The 18,200-nt window shown below is 48.4% G+C and overlaps 1 protein-coding gene across 1 annotated transcript in view; it reads left to right on the forward strand.

The window, feature by feature from the left end:
* ST6GALNAC1 (ST6 N-acetylgalactosaminide alpha-2,6-sialyltransferase 1) overlaps positions 1-18,200 on the forward strand; it is a 289,824-nt gene that overhangs the window by 257,017 nt on the left and 14,607 nt on the right. Inside the window, exon 6 of the mRNA XM_075347473.1 lies at positions 14,342-14,445. Coding sequence (XP_075203588.1) covers positions 14,342-14,445 — 104 coding nt within the window. The remainder of the gene's footprint in view (positions 1-14,341; positions 14,446-18,200) is intronic.

Genomic DNA, 18,200 nt, shown 5'->3' on the forward strand with positions numbered 1-18,200 from the left:
CACCAGTTGGTCCTTTATGGCAGAGTGGTTTGACGGAAGCCTCTCCTCAGTGCAAGACATATGAAATCTCACATATAGTTTGCAAAAAAACACATGAAGGACTCCCAGACTATGCGAAATAAGATTATCTGGTCTGATGAGATGAAGGTAGAACTTTTTGGTGATAATTCTAAGTGATATGTGTGGGGAAAACCAGGCTCTGCCCATCACCTGCCCAATACAATCCCAACAGTGAAACATTGTGGTAGCAGCATCATGCTATGGGGGTGTTTTTCAGCTGCAGGGACAGAACGACTAGTTGCAATTGAAGGAAAGATGAATGCGGCCAAGTACAGCGATATCCTGGTAGAAAACCTCTTCCAGAGGGTTCTAGACCTCAGACTTGGCTGAAAGTTCACCTTCAAACAAGACAATGACCCTAAGCACTCAGCTAAAATAACAAAGGAGTGGTTTCAGAACAACTCTGTGACCATTCTCGACTGGCCCAGCCAGAGCCCTGACCTTAACCCAATTGAGCATCTCTGGAGAGACCTGAAAATGGCTGACCACCAACGTTCAATATCCAACCTGACGGAATTATAGAGGATCTGCAAGGAAGAATGGCAGAGGATCCCCAAATCCAGGTGTGAAAAACTTGTTGCATCATTCCCAAGAAGACTCATATCTGTACTAGCTCAAAAGGGTGCTTCTACTCAATACTGAGCAAAGGGCATGAATACTTATGACCATGTGATATTTGTTTTTCTTGTTTAATAAATTTGCAAAATTTCTACATTTTGTTTCTTCTGTCAAAATGGGGTGCAGAGTGTACATTAATGGAAAAAAAAAAATAACTTTTTTGAAATAACCAAATGGCTGCAATTAAACAAAGAGTGAAAATTTTAAAGGGGTCTGAATATTTTCCGTACCCACTGTATGTGGGGGGCTACTGCTATATATAGGGTTTTTGTGGGGACTACTGTTATATACAAGGGCTAGGTGGGGCTCCTGCTGTATACAGGGGCTATGTGGGGCTGCTGATGTATACAAGGCTATGTGTGTGCTCTTGCTGTATACAATGGCTATGTGGGGGCTCCTGCTGTATACGGGGTCTATGTGTGGGCTCCTGCTGTATACATGGGCTATGTGGGGCTCCTGCTGTATACATGGGCTATGTGGGGCTCCTGCTGTATACAGGGGCTATGTGGAGGACTACTGCTGTACACAGGGTTTATGTGGGGGCCACTGTTGTATACAGGGGCTATGTGAGGCTACTGCTGTGTACAGGGACTACGTGGGGGCTTCTGCTGTACACAGGGGCTTTGTGGGGCTTTTTTTGTATACATGAGCTATGTGGGGCTCCTGATATATACAGGGTTTATGTGGGGGCAACTGCTGTTTACAGGGACTCTGTGGGGCTTCTTTTGTATACAGGAGCTATGTGGTGCTCCTGCTATATAGCGATATACGGGGCTATGTGAGGCTTCTGCTGTGTACAGGGGCTATGTGGGGGCTCCTGCTGTATCGGAGGTTATGTGGTGCTCCTTATGTATACAGGTGATATCTGGGGGCTCCTGCTATATACAGGGGTTATGTGGGGCTCCTTCTGTATACAGGGGCTATGTATGTGCTCCCGTTGTATACAGGGACTATGTGTGTGCTCATGTTGTTTACAGGGGCTATGTGTGCGCCTCTTGTATACAGGGGCTATATGTGTGCTCCTGCTGTATACAGGGGCTATGTGGGGCCCATGCTGTATACAGGGACTATGTGGGGCTCATGTTGTATATAGGGGGCTATGAGGGGCTAATGCTGTATATAGGGGGCTATGAGGGGCTCATGCTATATATAGGGGCTATAGGAGGCTATATGGGGCTCATGCTGTATATAGGGGCTATGTGAAGCTCATGCTGTATATAGTGGCTTTGTGGGGCTCATGCTGTATATGCAGTGCTATGTGGGATCATGCTGTATTTTGGGGCTATATTGGGTTCATACTTTATATAGGGGCTATGTGGGGACTCATACTGTATATAGGAGGCCATGTTTGGCTCATGTTGTATAAATTGGCTATGTGGAGGCTCATGCTGTATTTAAGGGCTATATGAGAGGCTCATGCTGTATATAGAGGCTATATGGGGGCGCATGCTGTGTATATAGGGAGTTAGGTTAAATCAATTTCCCACCCCTGCTCTATTGTTTTTCTTATTTAGCATCTATAGATCTGTAACTGTGTGCTAATCACATGACTGATAACATGCTCTATCAAAAGATGATCATGTGACATGTCCCATCATGTCACATCATACTTTGAGAAGGTGGAAGCCTTTGCCTTCTAAACTGCTAGGGGTCCTTGCTACTCTTAATCCACCCCTAGTTCATAGGGTAAGTGACAGCTTTCTGTTAGAGCTTACATAGGTTTGGACTTTTGAGTAGCACAAACGTGCAAATCATATAGTATACCAAACCCACATATAGTGAGTGTGTTGCGGGCAGGGGGGAACAGACCCCGACAGAGAAGGCCACCTGAGGCGCTCGGATCCGGGATCGTGGCTGTGGCTCGAGTGGCAGCCGGATCCGGGGCTCGTGCAGCAGCCCGTTGCCCACAACTGTATAAAGGGGGTTATTTAATGGCGGGCAAGATGGCGGCGGTCCAAAAATGTTAGCATTTCACGGGTTAACAGTCCAGGAAAGGCGCATTTCACCCAGGTTAGTGGATGGGGTAAGAATCTTGTTCGTGACGCCAGAAGTTGTTGCGGTCAGGGGGGACCAGACCACGGCAGGAGAGGACACCCGAGGCGCTCTGATCTGGGATCATGGCTGTGGCTCAAGTGGCAGCCAGATCCGGGGCTCGTGCAGAAGCCCGCCGCCCACAACTGTATAAAGGGGATTATTTACAGGGGGTTAGTTTGTCAGTGACGCCACCCGTGGGTTGTGGTGATTTGTTGGTAACACCGCCGCTCCCTTTGTATGGGACGCCCGGGGCTGATGGAGTGGGGCAGCAGGATGGTATCCCCTTCACGGGTAGGGGAGGTGTAGTCCCGGGGACCAGAGGTGGTGTGCAGTGCTGGGGCACAGTCTGCAGGTTAGACTGGATGACACCGGTGTACTCACAGTTTAGAAATAAGTCACACAAAGTCCAAGTAGTAAACCAAGTGCCGTATACCGTTAGCCTCCAGAGGGGTGTGCTCGTGTCCCGCACACCGGTAGACAGGACAGGGGCCCTTCCTCCTGCACTTCTGTGTTTTTGTCTTGTGCTTTGACTAGTCCGCATGAAACGGGAAAAGTCCGCTCCCAGTGTCTTTGCTGTGGGAGCTGTGGCCCGCGAGATCTGACCCTTGGGATTTTTGCAGACACTTACAGACGCCCATACCCCGCGTTGGGCTTCCGTCTCGCTCTATCTGGGCTTACTGGTGGGACAAGACGTGGAGTCTTGTCCCCTGCTGGTTAATCGGTAAGATGCTTGAAGCTGTCCTCGCCCTGGGGTCCAGGCACCCCGACTGTGCACGGCCTCTGGACCGGATTCCCACTGTCGACACCAGCGGGCTACAACCCTGCACCGGTCCACTTATGGTCTCCCGCGACCGGATCTCCGTCGCCTGTGGCCCTGCTCTGCCGTCTGCCACCTAAAAAATAGGGGCCTGTGGAAAAAAAGCGCAATAAGGTCTTACCCCGGTAGACTAGGGGCGATATCAGGGCAGTCCTACTCAACAAGTAGGGTTGTAAAAGTCACAACACCTGTAACAGGATAAAACTGAATCACGGCAGCAGTACCCCAGGCGGTTGATATCAGAGAGAGGTAGTAGAACGGGGCTTTCAAACACCGCGCCAATGATCACTGATGATATCTTGGATTAATGTAAACTTTTATTTTTCCACAGGTCTACGCGTTTCGGGAGGCTCAGCTCCCTTCCTCAGGACCGATAGGCATAAGATACATCAAATCTTTTGATGTATCTTATGCCTATCGGTCCTGAGGAAGGGAGCTGAGCCTCCCGAAACGCGTAGACCTGTGGAAAAATAAAAGTTTACATTAATCCAAGATTTCATCAGTGATCATTGGCGCGGTGTTTGAAAGCCCCGTTCTACTACCTCTCTCTATTGTCTGCTACCTAGTCAGCTCAGGTCGGTCGCGGGTGGAGGGGACGCGCTCGCCACGCTCGGGTCCGGGGCTTCTGCTGCTGCTGCTTGGTGGCTCGAGCGGTAGACCGGAACCAGGGACTCGAGCAGCACTCCTCACCCGTGAGTGAAAAGGGGGTGGTTTGGTTAGGGAGATTGTTCGTGACGCCACCCACGGGTCTAGGTGATGATGGCACCACCGCTGCTGGTAACGGGGATCCCGGGAGAGATGGTATGGTGCAGCTGAGATGTTGTCCGCTCTGTGGGCAGGGGTTGGTGATCCCGGGGCCCGATGGTGTAACGGGGAGGCTGGATGGCTGGGGTGCACGGTTGCAGGGACAGCGCAGCTCGGTGCCTGACGGCACTGGTGTACTCACTCAGACAATCACTGACAAAGTCTCTGGTAAACCAAATTGGCCGGATGGACGGGTCCCGCAGCCGGCTGCAGTGCTGTTGTTGTGCTCTCCCCGGACGGCTGATGGTGGCTGTCTTTCCCTGCACCTTTGAAAATGTTCTTGACTCCTGTGGTTACCCACCGGTAGTCCGCTCCCTGGCGTATAGGTGCCGTAGGAGCCCATTTTGCCCGCAGGCGCTGGCCCTTGGATCTCTAGCCTGTGGCGGTGGCTGTATATCCTCTCTGGGTGGACGGTTGCCTTCAATCGGGACTTGGTAGTTGGGAAACCCCTAGGGTTCCTGTCACATTCGGATTTGACTATTGACGGCAGCTCCAAGCCTGGTCGGGGTCTGATGGCCCTGCCTGTGTGCTTAGCTTCACTCCGTTCTCCGGTCCAGTACCGGCGGGCCGACGCCCGACCCCGGTCCTTACGGCTCTGCGGAGTTCCACTAACTCCTGCAGACAGCCACCACCGTCTGCCAACCTTGCTGTTAGTGTCTGGGCTCCAACCCAGACACCCAAGTGTTCACTCCTCTCACTTTCACCTCCAAGACTAATCTGACACCTTTCCCGCTTCCAGGCCTGTGAACTCCTCGGTGGGTGGGGCCAACCACCTGGCTCCGCCCAACCTGGTGTGGACATCAGACTTTGGAGGGAGGCAACAAGGGTTTTGTGTTTGGCTGGTGTAACTGCCTAGGGTGGGGGTGTGTGTGTTGGTATGTTTGTGACTACCTGGCTAGTCCAGGGCGTCACAGTAGTCCGGTAGTCCAGGAGCTACAACCCCCGACTACCACTTCACTCCTCTCACTTCCGCTGTCCAGACTAGACTAACTGTCTTGTCTCTGGGTTCCCTCCCCTTAACACCTCAGAACCCCCTAGGTGGGTGTCACCATCTGCCTCTCCCCGCCCACTGGTGTGTCCCTATTGTCCTGGGGTGGTGACTAGGCTTTTGTGGCTGGTGTTTGTACCTGTGTGGGGTTGTGTTGAAGGCTAAGGAGGAGAGAGACCTGCATCTGGAAGATGGATGCAGTCTCCTGTGACAACCTGATTTTGTCAGGGCGTCACAAGTGCTTTATGTCAACTACAACAACTAAGACCCTAGTGAGACAGCGAGATCTGAGAAACAGGACAGGCACAGTTAGGGGTACTTTGCATGTTGCGACATCGCTACTGCGATGTCGTCGGGGTCAAATCGAAAGTGACGCACATCCGGCGCCAGTAACGTCGCAACGTGTAAAGCCTAGATGCACCAATAAATGATCGCAAAAGCATCGTAAATCGGTGATCTGTGTAGTGTCGGTCATTTTCATAATTTCTCTGCAGTGATAGGTACGATGTTGTTCCTCGTTCCTGCGGCAGCACACATCACTGTGTATGAAGCCGCAGGAGCGAGGAACTTCACCTTACCTGCCTCCACCGGCTATGCGGAAGGAAGGAGGTGGGCGGGATGTTTATGTCCCGCTCATCTCCGCCCCTCCGCTTCTATTGGCCGCCTGCCGTGTGACGTCGCTGTGACGCCGCACGACCCGTCCCCTTAGGAAGGAGGCGGGTTGCCAGCCAGAGCAACGTTGCAGGGCAGGTAAGTGCGTGTGAAGCTGCCGTAGCGATAATGTTCGCTACGGCAGCTATCACAACATATTGCATGTGCGACGGGGGTGGGTACTATCGCGCTAGCGATGTCGCAGCGTGCAAAGTACCCCTTAAGGTCAGCCTCAAAATTTTTCTCTGGCCAAAAATGGACTGACTCCTCTAGTAAGGATCCTCGGGAGAACATTTAGCACAAGGAGCCGTGTAGCTTACAACTCAATGGGAACAGACCAAAACGGGAACACACATGAATCCAGTAAGGAGTCCTGGGCGGCAGATCCCTGTTGCTGGGATAACACGAAACCGCAGGTGGGCTAGAATGACTTTTGCTTACAGACCTGTGATGCTAGACTGGGAGGAGATAGAAGTTCTGGAAACATTAGAGAAAGTACCAGTTGAGAAGAGGAAGAAAGAAGTGAGCTCATAGTTTATGAGGGCAGAGTCTGGGGTGGACATTGCAAAGTCCATAGAAGGGGCTAGTTGAGTCCACTGGGGCATCAGGACAAAATCTGTATTTGAATTGGGTACAGTCCATAGCAAAAGGAAGTAGTCCCCTTCAAGACTCCAGAGACCCTCAATACAGCAGAGGGGTGCCCAACATGCGTAAATAAACTGGGAAAGGGGAAAACTCAAAAATTTCCGGCTGTCCACGGCCAATACAGGAGATTCCCGGATATGAGACACACAGGGAGCTAGAATTATAAAAACAGCAAATGGCACAACACAGGCCCCAAGTATCGGACTCTCTCTTTTTTTTCTTAAATGGCCCTGCCATGTTTAGTCCAGGGTCTCCTTTTGCTCCTCTTTCTGAACATAAATGGCTATAGTTTAAAACTGTTGGCCTGGTTTTCCAGAAGCAATGGCAATGAGCGGCCTGCAAAAAGGTATGACTTGCACCACACAAGTCCACGCAACCAGCCAGGACCACAAACCCTCTGTGGGGTGGCGGGGTGAACAAAAACTGTGAATCGCCTGCTACTGCTGCCCCGGGCACCTTCACCGCTGACATAGACTATAACTGCCACATTGCCTGCTCTTATAATCTATAGCCTTTCACCCCTTTATAATAACCAGTTTTAATGTTTCATTAGACTGTACCCTACATGCTGCCCTTTCCATACTATCTCCCACTAAACAGTACACTATTCATAGTGCCCCCTCTTCATTTTGTGCCTCCTCTTCAAATTGTGTCCTCACACTTTTCCCTCTCATGCTGTCCCTATCTCGACACTGTACTCTTCCCCCTCACTATCCCTTTCCATATTGTGCCACTCCACACTATTATCAACTATAACCACCACTCTGTCCTCCCTTATGAATTCTAACCTGTTCCCTTAATTAACAATAACTGCCACACTCTTTGCTTTAATGAACTAGAAGTGCCATATTGTCCTCAATTCACTCTGTTTCCAATTCCTCACTCCTTCCACATTCTGCCCCCTATTCAAATTGTGCCCTCACACTGTACCTCCATGCTGCCACCACCCCCTACATTCTCCCTACTCTGCAATCTGCACACAGTGCACCTATGCATAAAGTGATCACTTTTTCCCACTGTCCCCTCACAGTGTCTCCACTCACGCTGTTCATATCTCTAGACTGTACTCCCTTAAAGGGAACCTGTCAGCAGAATTTTCGAAATTAAACTAAAAGATCCCCCTTCTGCAGCTTCTGGGCTGCATTCTAGAAAGGTTCCTCTTGCTATTGTGCCCCCTTTGAGACCTAAATAAATACTTTATAAATTCTTACCTTTTTCTATGCAAATGTGTTTTTACGGTCACGGGGGTGGGCTGTTTTTCGTCCGTTATTCCCCCTCCTGCCGCTGTACGCCGTCCCCATTGCTCCTTTACATACACGAGGATGCCCTCCTCATGTAACTGTATCCTCCCGAGGTCTCGCGCATGCCCAGTGGCACTCTCGCGGGACTGAGCACTGTGCAGTTTGAACGCTGGTGAGGTGATTGCGCAGGCGTGAGATTGTGGGCGGCGCTGTGATTGTCATCAGCAGCGTCATCCAAGTACCAGCCCATAATCTCATGCCCGGGCTTTTCCCTCTGCCTCCACTGTTATGCGCAAGCGCTGGCCATATGAACCACGTTACCTATTACCGTGGGCACGAGATTATGGGCAGGTACTTGGATGATGCTGCTGATGACAATCACAGCGCCGCCCATAATCTCGCACCTGCGGTAATAGGTAACGTGGTTCATATGGCCAGCGCATGCGCATAATAGTGGAGGCAGAGGGAAAAGCGCGGGCACGAGATTATGGGCGGGTACTTGGATGACGCTGCTGATGACAATCACAGCGCCGCCCATAATCTCGCGCCTGCGCAATCACCTGACCAGCGTTCACGCTGCACAGTTCTCAGTCCCGCGAGAGTGCCACTGGGCATGCGCAAGACCTCGGGAGGACACAGTTACATGAGGAGGGCATCCTCGTGTATGTAAATGAGCAATGGGGGACGGCGTACAGTGGCAGGAGGGGGAATAACGGACAAAAAACAGCCCACCCCTGTGACAATAAAAACACATTTGCATACAAAAAGGTAAGAATTTATAAAATATTTATTTAGGTCTCAAAGGGGGCACAATAGCAAGAGGAACCTTTCTAGGATGCATCCCAGGAGCTGCAGAAGGGGAATCTTTTAGTTTAATTGCGAACATTCTGCTGACAGGTTCCCTTTAACATTGCCCCTTTCCATATTTTGCCCATTCCACACTTCCTATCTATATACTGGGACCCCTTTAAAATGTCTCCCCCATCTCCATACTGTCCTGTCAGACATTGACCTCATACTAGCCAACAGCTACACTAAACGTTCCTTGTTTGCTCCATGTAGCGCCTACAGTCACACTATCTACTATGCCTCTGTGACGCAGCAGTAATGGCAACAACAAGATCAGGTGACCTCATCACACTGCTGCATGTTGTCACAACCTGGTGCGTGGCTTTTTAACTGTATTTGTAACAGAAAAATGTGAATACAATTGAACGTCCAGAGTAGTGAGCTTGCAAAATACCTGATCTCCTAGGCGGTTGACAATTTAACAGCTGGTTCAGAGAACAGTCTAAAGCCAATCTTGGGGGTCAAAAAATTCTGCCTCCTGTGAGGCACCTTGGACTGGTGTCTTAGGGGTACTTTGCACGCTGCGACATTGCAAGCCGATGCTGCGATGTCGAGCGCGATAGTCCCCGCCCTCGTCGCAGCAGCGATATCTTGTGATTGCTGGTATAGCGAACATTATCGCTACGCCAGCTTCACATGCACTCACTTGCCTTGCGACGTCGCTCTGGCCGGCGACCCGCCTCCTTCCTAAGGGGGCAGGTTGTGCGGCGTCAAAGCGACGTCACACGGCAGGCGGCCAATAGCAGCGGAGGGGCGGAGATAAGCAGGATGTAAACATCCCACCCACCTCCTTCCTTCCGCATAGCAGCCGGGACGCAGGTAGGAGATGTTCCTCGATCCTGTGGCTTCATACACAGCGATGTGTGCTGCTGCAGGAACGAGGAACAACATCGTACCTGTCGCTGCACCGGCATTATGGAAATGTCGGACCCTACACCGATGATACGATAACGACGCTTTTGCGCTCGTTAATCGTATCAAAAAGGATTTGCACACTACGATATCAACTGCGACGCAAGATGTGCGTCACTTTCGATTTGACCTCACCGACATCGCACCTGCGATGTCGTAGTGTGCAAAGCCCGCCTAAGATGAGATACTCTTTTTGACTCATGGCAGAAGTAGCCCTGCTTCCTGGGATCACATATGAGTCATCTAGATACTTCCCATTTGGCACCAAACCACCATGTTTTATCAGATCCTCTCAGCCCCTTTTATCAGATTTGTGTCTCAGCGTTCCAGAGTCACAATACGCACTTTCTCATCAACGGTATACTTTTCTTGTCACTATGCTAATGTTGGCACTTTCTTCGTAACTGGCAGCTTGGAGACAAACCTGTTGACAGCAAACTATGTATGGTCAAAGTATTGCTGAAGCATACCATAAAACCAGGGACTGCAAGGTTCTTAGCAGATTTCACAATATAATATACAGTATAAATATTACAATACATACATTATAAAGACAAAGCACATTATATAGTTGTTAACAAAAACAATACGGAGATAAAACAGTTTCTTAAACATATAAGCAATCTCTTCAAGTGTAACACAGTCTTTTTTCCTTTACCACTAGAGATGGGCAAACCCACAGATGTTCGGGTTCAACGGATCCGGCCAGACTTAAAAAAAAAAAGTATGGTTCAGGACCAGACTTGAACCAAAACTTGAGCCCAGAACCCAAACCCTCTTTAAGTCTATGGAGACCCGAATGTATGTGCTGTAAAATGGTGGTAGTAAGGGCTAGGGGCTGCAAAAGGGAGCAAAATGGGAATTAAAGTAGGACCATTATACTTAGCTAGTTTCTACACAGCTGTCACACTGCTTCTGGATCTACTCATTTAAGCCATGAATATACACTGCTTCCCCCACCCACCCTCTCTGACAGCATTTTTAATTGGTTGCAGTCAGACTGCTGGTGTACGGGCTTCTCTGATTGGTTGCACTCACACTAGCTGTCTGTGTCCCCTGTGTGGAGTTTAAAAATAAATAAATAATTGAAAAAAAAAATGGTGTGAGGTCTCCTTATTTTGATACCCAGTGAAGATAAACAGACAGCTGGAAGCTGGAGACCCAATTGTGTGCATTTTCTTGTATGTGTATCAAAATACAAGGGACCCCATGTGGCTTTTTAAAAAAAATATTTAAATAAATAATTTAAAAAAATGGAGTGCAGTTACCCTTAATTTTGATACCCAGCCAAGACAAATCAGACAGATGAGATCTGGTATTCTCAAGCTGGGGTGGTCCATGGTTATTGGGCCCTCCCAGCCTAAAATTAGCAGCCCACAGCCGCCCCAGAATTATGACATCCATTTTAGGCGCTAATCCTGGTGCTTACCTGGCTCATCCCTGGAGCGATGGCAATAGGAGTAATATAAAGGTTTAATGACAGCTGTGATTTGTCAAAAAATGACAGAAGTCATCAAGCCTGGGTTAGTAATGGGGAGGGGTCTATAAGACCTCCATTACTAATCATGTAAGTAAAAAGAAATAAACACACGACACAGAGAAAAATCCTTATTTAATAAAGCAAACAAATAAAACCATCCTCTTTCTCCAATTTATTAATCCACTAAACACCCCGATTCCAACTCTGCTATATCTGAGGTTGCAGTGCGAGGTCACATTAGAAAATGGGACCGATCACTGTGGCGTCAAGGACACACTAGCAGACCCACAGCTTTGAGAGCGATGACGTCAATGAGTTCATCTGAGGTCACAGCTGGCAGTTCCTGAGATATGCCAGCTGTGTCCTCAGGTGAACTCAATGAACTTAGTGAACTCACTGTAGGGGAAATCTATGAACTCACCTGAGGTAAACTCAATGAACTCAATGCCATATTACCGGCTTAGGTAATTTGCACACGTTGAGTATTTGGTTGCAGAAAATCTACATCTCCTGGCAGAAAAACATACCAAAATGCAAAGCGGTTTTAAAGCGTTTTTCTGACAAGAGATGCAGATTTGGTGCAGACATTTGCTCCAGAAATGTACCAGATCAGCATCTCCTAGCAGAAAAATGCACCAAAAAACGCAATGTGGTTTTGACTCTATTTCGATGTGTTTTATGGCAGGAGATGTAGATTTATTGCAGAAATTTGTTACAGGCATCTGCACCAATTCTGCATCTCCTTGTAGAAAAATGAACCAAAAATGTGATGCAGTTTGACTCAATTTTGTTGCATTTTTTCCAGTAGATGCTGATTTGGTACAGAAATTTATTGCTGAAATCTGCATCTCTTGGAAGAAAAACACATCAAAACTGCCTTGTATTTTTGATGCGTTTTTCTGCCAGGAGCTGCAGATTTTCTGCAACCAAATACTCAACGTGTGTTGTGTTCATTGAGTTCACTTCAAATGAGTTCAGCGTTCACCTGAAGTGAGTTAATTGAGTTCGTGGTCACAGCTGGATTATCGTGGGAACTGCTAGCTGTGACCTCAGGTGAACTCACTGATGTCCCAGCTCGCACAGCTGCGGCTCCGTCAGTGTGTCCCTGATGCCGCAGTGCTGGGTTATGTTTTATAATGTGAATGTGCACTGTGAACTCGGTATGTAGCATAGCCAGTATCGTCATGGGACGTTGTGTCTATGGATTACGTCCGACTTGCAGGGGTGTTTTGGAAGTTAATAAATTGGAGAAACAGGGTATTTTTTTTGCTTTTTTTAAATAAAGGATTATTCTGTGTTTTGTGCTTTTTTCTTTTTACTTAAATGATTAATAATGAGGGGTCTTATAGACCTCTGGCCATTACTAACATCGGGCTTGATGACAGCTGTGATTTTTTGACAAATCCCAGTTGCCATTAACCCCTAATATTACCTCTATTGCCACCACTCCACGGCAGTGATGAGCCAAGTAAGCACAAGGATTGGCATATCTAATGCATATTTAATGCATACGCCATATGGCTGTTATTTGTAGACTGGAGACAGCACAATAACCATGGGCCTCCCCAGCCTAAGAATACCAGCCTCCAGCTGTCTGCTTTATCTTGGCTGGGTATCAAAATTGAGGAAGACTGCATGCCGGTTTAATTATTTATTTATTTAAATAATAAAAAAAAAAGTCACATGGGGTCCCAATAACATGCACTTCCTGAGAAGTCCATGTTTGCAGTCTGTGCATGGACACTAAGCACCCGGTACGAACCCTGGACTTTACAGTTCGGGTTCTCCTATCACTATTTACCACTTATAGGCTACAGCTAGATGTTTTTTGCCACATATTGATATACTATGAAATTCTGTAAAACTCAGTTGAGATTTTATATCTCCTTTTACCTGAAGGTGGCTTTACACGCTACGAGATCACTAAAGCGATCTCGTTGAGGTCACGAAATTTGTGAGGCACATCCGGTCGCTTTAGCGATATTGTTGTGTGTAACACCTATGAGCGATTTTGAATCGTCGCAAAAACGTTGAAAATCGCTCATCGGTGACATGTCCCCCTCTTCCCAATTATTGTTGCTGCTGCAGTAACGATATTGTTTGTCATTCCTGCGGCAGCACACATCGCTATGTGTGATGCCCCTGGAACGACAAACATCTCCTTATCTGAGTCCACCGGAAAAGGAGGAAGGAAGGAGGTGGGCGGCATGTTCCAGCCGCTCATCTCCTCCCCTCCTTTTCTATTGGGAGGAGGTTCAGTGACGCTGCTATGACGTCGCTGTGACGCTGAACGAACCGCCCCCTTAGAAAGGAGGCGGTTCGCCGGTCACAGCGACATCGCTGCACAGGTATGTGCATGTGATGCTGCCGTAGCGATAATGTTCGCTACGGCAGCGATCACCACATATCGTGCCACCGACAGGGGTGGGTGCTATCGCTAGCGATGTCGCAGCGTGTAAAGCGGGCTTTAGTGTAGAGAAAATTTTTAGTTTTTCAAATGGCATTGCATATCACTGCAGATGTGTTCTTATTATCAAACTGGAATCCTTGAGCCCATATATTGAAATTATTCTGCAGACCCACTATCATTCTATATAAATCTTGTACATGTCCACTTTTAATTATACCATAAATGATCAGTACATTCTAATCAGTTATACAGTCATTTTTTAATCTCAATCAAACCCTTAAGAAAGTCAGCAGCGAATAGGGTGACGTTTTCTAGTGCTTCTCAGGTCTAATTCTTGTGTTAGAACTTGGGTCCACCATAAGAACCTCTGGTACTCAGGTGAGTCAGTCTGCTCCTTTTTGATAGTTATGTTTTTTTTAAAGGTTGATATGATAGCCCCTTTAATATTTGTGAAATCTTCTCTGAAATATACTGTACCTAATAAAGGGTTGCACCACAGCTTTTATATTGATAACCTATCCTCAAGAAAGGTTAATAATATCAGTATTGGTGGGGGAGCCAGTTGTCAGACCCCCACTGATCTGATTTGGTGACCTATCCTAAGGATAGGCGATTGATATAAAAGTAGTGGAGCAATGTTAATGTGATAGAACAGGACAATTATTATTTTTAAACACTGAGCATCATGCATCCAGAATAACTTGTCAATAACCCTCAGCCTCCATAAACCCTCAATGGCACATTTCTTAGGAATACCACCTGCCCTAATACATACTTAATGAGGGCAATTAGGTAGATTGGCTAATAACATGTTCCTTTGTGGGTTTCCCAGGAGACAAAGTACATCCTTTTCACCGAAGGACAGAGAGACTATGAGTGGCTGAAAGCATTACAGCAGAACAAAGAGATCGCCAACAATTCTCTGAAGCAATACAGGTATATAGCTTGTTACCCATCAAATGCTTTCTGTGGGACTAGCCATCCATATAACATTCCTCCAGCGATCGTATTCATCCCCTACTCTGTACAATAGAATGTCTGATCTATCACCTACGCTACATAGATATAGTTACGCTTTACAAAATCTGCAGTTTCAGCTTCCCACATTAATTTAAGTGGGACTGATATTAGATATCGGTGCTTATAGAAACGTATGTAAATATTCTTAGTGTGTATCTTATGTCATGTATGTTACAAAGATTGTTGATGAGATGCCCAGAGAAATAACAGTCTACATTACTCAAAGGATTGCTTTGAACAATATCAGCAGATGGTACTTGAAAGTAGTTTTTTTTAACTTAAAATCTTGGTTTTCCCTACATAGAGGTTGTAATTTGAAAGTTTTCCAGATAAAATAACATAATTTATTGTTTTTCTCATGGCTGCTATTTACAAGACAATTAGGCTATGTGCTCACGTTGCGTACAGTTCACTGCAGAAATTTCTGCAGCGATCTGAAGAGCACATGTGCGCTTTAAATCGCTGCAGAAATGTCCGTAGTGAAGCCGATTCCATGCCTGCAGCTCCTCCCATAGACAGAGCAGGAGCTGCCGGCAAAGCGCACGGAAGAAGTGACATGTCACTTCTTTTTACGCAGCGCTTCGGCAGTAGCCGAAGCGCTGCGCTCTAAAACGCCACGTGCACACGGCCCCTGCACAATCTCCATAGACTGTGCAGGGGACGCAGGACACATGCAGTTACGCTGCTCTACAAAGCGCAGCGTAACTGCATGTATTTACGCAACGTGCGCACATAGCCTTACTTTGTTTCTTCCTAAATTACTTTAATTGTTATGCCCATCTTCAATTGATGGATATTGCCAGATAGCACTTTAGCAATTTATTGCTTATTAAACTTTGCAACTGTTCTTGAGATATTAACACTTGTTTATTAGTGATGAGCGAGCATGCTTGTAACTACTCGGTACTCGCACGAGTATCGCTGTACTCGGGCTGCTCGGCGGGGACCGAGTAATCTCACGATACTCGTGCTGTACTCGTGGTCTTCATCCCTGCATGTTGGCGCTCTTTTGAGAGCCAGCCCTCATGCAGGGATTGGCTGGCAGACCACTGCAATGCCACAGCCCTGTTAGTTGTGGAATTGCAGTGATTGGCCGGCCTGCACAGCGTGACCGAGCCTTTATACCGGCCGGCGCGCTGTGCTCTGCTCACAGCTATCCAGACAGTCAGTGCAGGGAGAGTGTCGCTGATTCAGGGAAAGCTTTGCGGCCCTTTATAGCTTTTTCAGTTGCAGGGCTGCAAACAGTGTGACCAAAAGTCCTACTCAGGACTATTCTAGTTGTATACAGGCAGGCAGGGTATAGCCAGGTCGGAGTACAGTAGCAGAGTCCTTCTCAGGACTATTGTTGCTATATACAGGCAGGGTATAGCCAGGTCTGAATACAGGCTAGTGACCAGAAGAGTCCTTGTCAGGACTATTGTACCAGTATACAGGCAGGCAGGCAGGCAGGCAGGGTATATATAGCCATTCCTAGTGGTGACCGTATACCAGCCTTCATCATATCTGGGGTTGGTGTACACAGTCTAAAACAGTCCAGATAGTGTCTGACTTGTCTGTAATTGTCGCTCCCCAAAAAAACCTGTTAGGTTCTTAGTGCGTCCGTGCTTGGTTTTTAAAACCGCACGTGTGTGCCTGTCGGTGGCAGCGTACAGGTGCACTCGTGTGCAATTTCCACAAACTTTGATATAACGCACAAGTAGTGAATACACGTCAGCACAGCATTGCAAAATGCGCAAGGGCATTGGCAAGGAACAAGGAAGTGGACGTGATGGTGGTGCAGGCAGAGGCCGAGGTCGTGGGCAAGCTCTAATTTCGCCACAACAAAGGGCCACATCTAGTCGCTCGCACGTCCTGTCCCAAATTCTTGGGGACCGCAGCAGTACACCGCTCTTGAACCAAGACCAGTGTCAACAGGTTGTTAGTTGGATAGCAGATAATGCTTCCAGTCAGATTGGCACCACCACAAACACTCTGTCTTCCACACGGTCAACTGTCAGTAGCCGTGATACTGCACCGCACATTTCTGAACCTGATCCTCCTTCCTACCACCAGGCTGAGTACACGTCCTCCTCGGACATTAATGATCCCACACTTGGACACTCGGAAGAGCTGTTCACGTTTCCATTCACACATTCTGGCCTCTCGCCAGCTCATATTGAAGTGGGTCATGAGGAGATCGTCTGTACAGATGGCCAAATATTTGAGCAGCCACGTTCTCACGAAGTTGGCAACGTGTCTCAACAAGTGGTGGACGATGATGAGACACAATTGTCAGGAAGTCAGGAGGAGGAGCAGGGTGCGGAAGAGGAAGACGACGTGGTGGATGATCCAGTAACTGACCCAACCTGGCAGGAGGATATGCAGAGCGAGGACAGCAGTGCACAGGGGGAGGGAGGCGCAGCATCACAACAGGCAGTAAGAAGCAGGGTGGTGGCCCCAGGCAGAAGTCAGGCAACCGTTCCCCGGAACAACACGACGACACAAGGTGCCTGTACAAATGTTAGGTCTTCCCGAGTCTGGCAGTTTTTTAAGTAGGCTCCAGATGATTCTAAAAAGGCCATTTGCAACACCTGCCGTGCCAGCATCAGCAGGGGTACCAAAACTAGCAGCCTGACCACCACCAGCATGATCAGGCACATGTCAGCCAAGCACCCGACTTTGTGGGAAGTACAACAGAGTCGAGGAGCAGTGCTTGCTGATGTCACTGCTACGTCTTCGCTGGTTGTGCATGCGAGCCAATCCCCTGTCCATGCTGCCTGCGAACAAGCCTCCTCCACTCCTGCACCTGCAGTTGCCTACGCAGAAAGAACACCATCATCAAGCACGTCCTTGTCCCAGCGCAGCGCTCAGTTATCCATTCAGCAAACCTTTGAACGCAGGCGCAAATACACTGCCAACACCCCACATGCCACAGTTCTAAATGCTAACATTTCGCGACTGCTTGCGCTGGAAATGTTGCCTTTTAGGCTGGTGGAGACAGAAGCATTCCGCGACCTGATGGCGGCAGCTGTCCCACGTTACTCGGTCCCCAGCCGCCACTATTTCTCCCGGTGTGCCGTCCCCGCGTTGCATAACCACGTGTCACAAAACATCACACGTGCCCTGAACAACGCTGTTTCACCCAAGGTCCACCTAACCACAGACACGTGGACAAGTGCTTGTGGGCAAGGCCGCTACATCTCGTTGACGGCACACTGGGTTAATATTGTGGAAGCTGGGACCCAGTCTGAGCGAGGGACGGAACACGTCCTTCCCACACCAAGGTTTGCAGGCCCTACCTCAGTCAGTGTTTCACCCACACTCTACAGCTCAGGAATGTCATGCTCTTCAGCCTCCTCCTCCTGCGCATCCTCATCCACTGTACCCTCCACACCAGTCCCAAGCTGGAAGCACTGCAGCACTGCCTCGGCGAAGCGGCAACAGGCTGTGCTGAAGCTAATCTGCATCGGTGACAAACCCCACAATGCAGAAGAGGTGTGGACAGCTCTGAAACAGCAGGCAGATCACTGGCTCACACCTCTGAACCTAAAGCCAGGAAAGGTCGTGTGTGACAATGGCCGGAACCTGGTGGCGGCTTTGAGGCGAGGCCAGCTGACACATGTTCCATGCGTGGCCCATGTGCTCAACCTCGTGGTTCAGCGGTTTATAAAGTCATACCCAGAGCTGTCTGA

Source organism: Anomaloglossus baeobatrachus, chromosome 5 (genome assembly GCF_048569485.1).
Source record: "Anomaloglossus baeobatrachus isolate aAnoBae1 chromosome 5, aAnoBae1.hap1, whole genome shotgun sequence".
Taxonomy (NCBI): Eukaryota; Metazoa; Chordata; class Amphibia; order Anura; family Aromobatidae; genus Anomaloglossus; species Anomaloglossus baeobatrachus.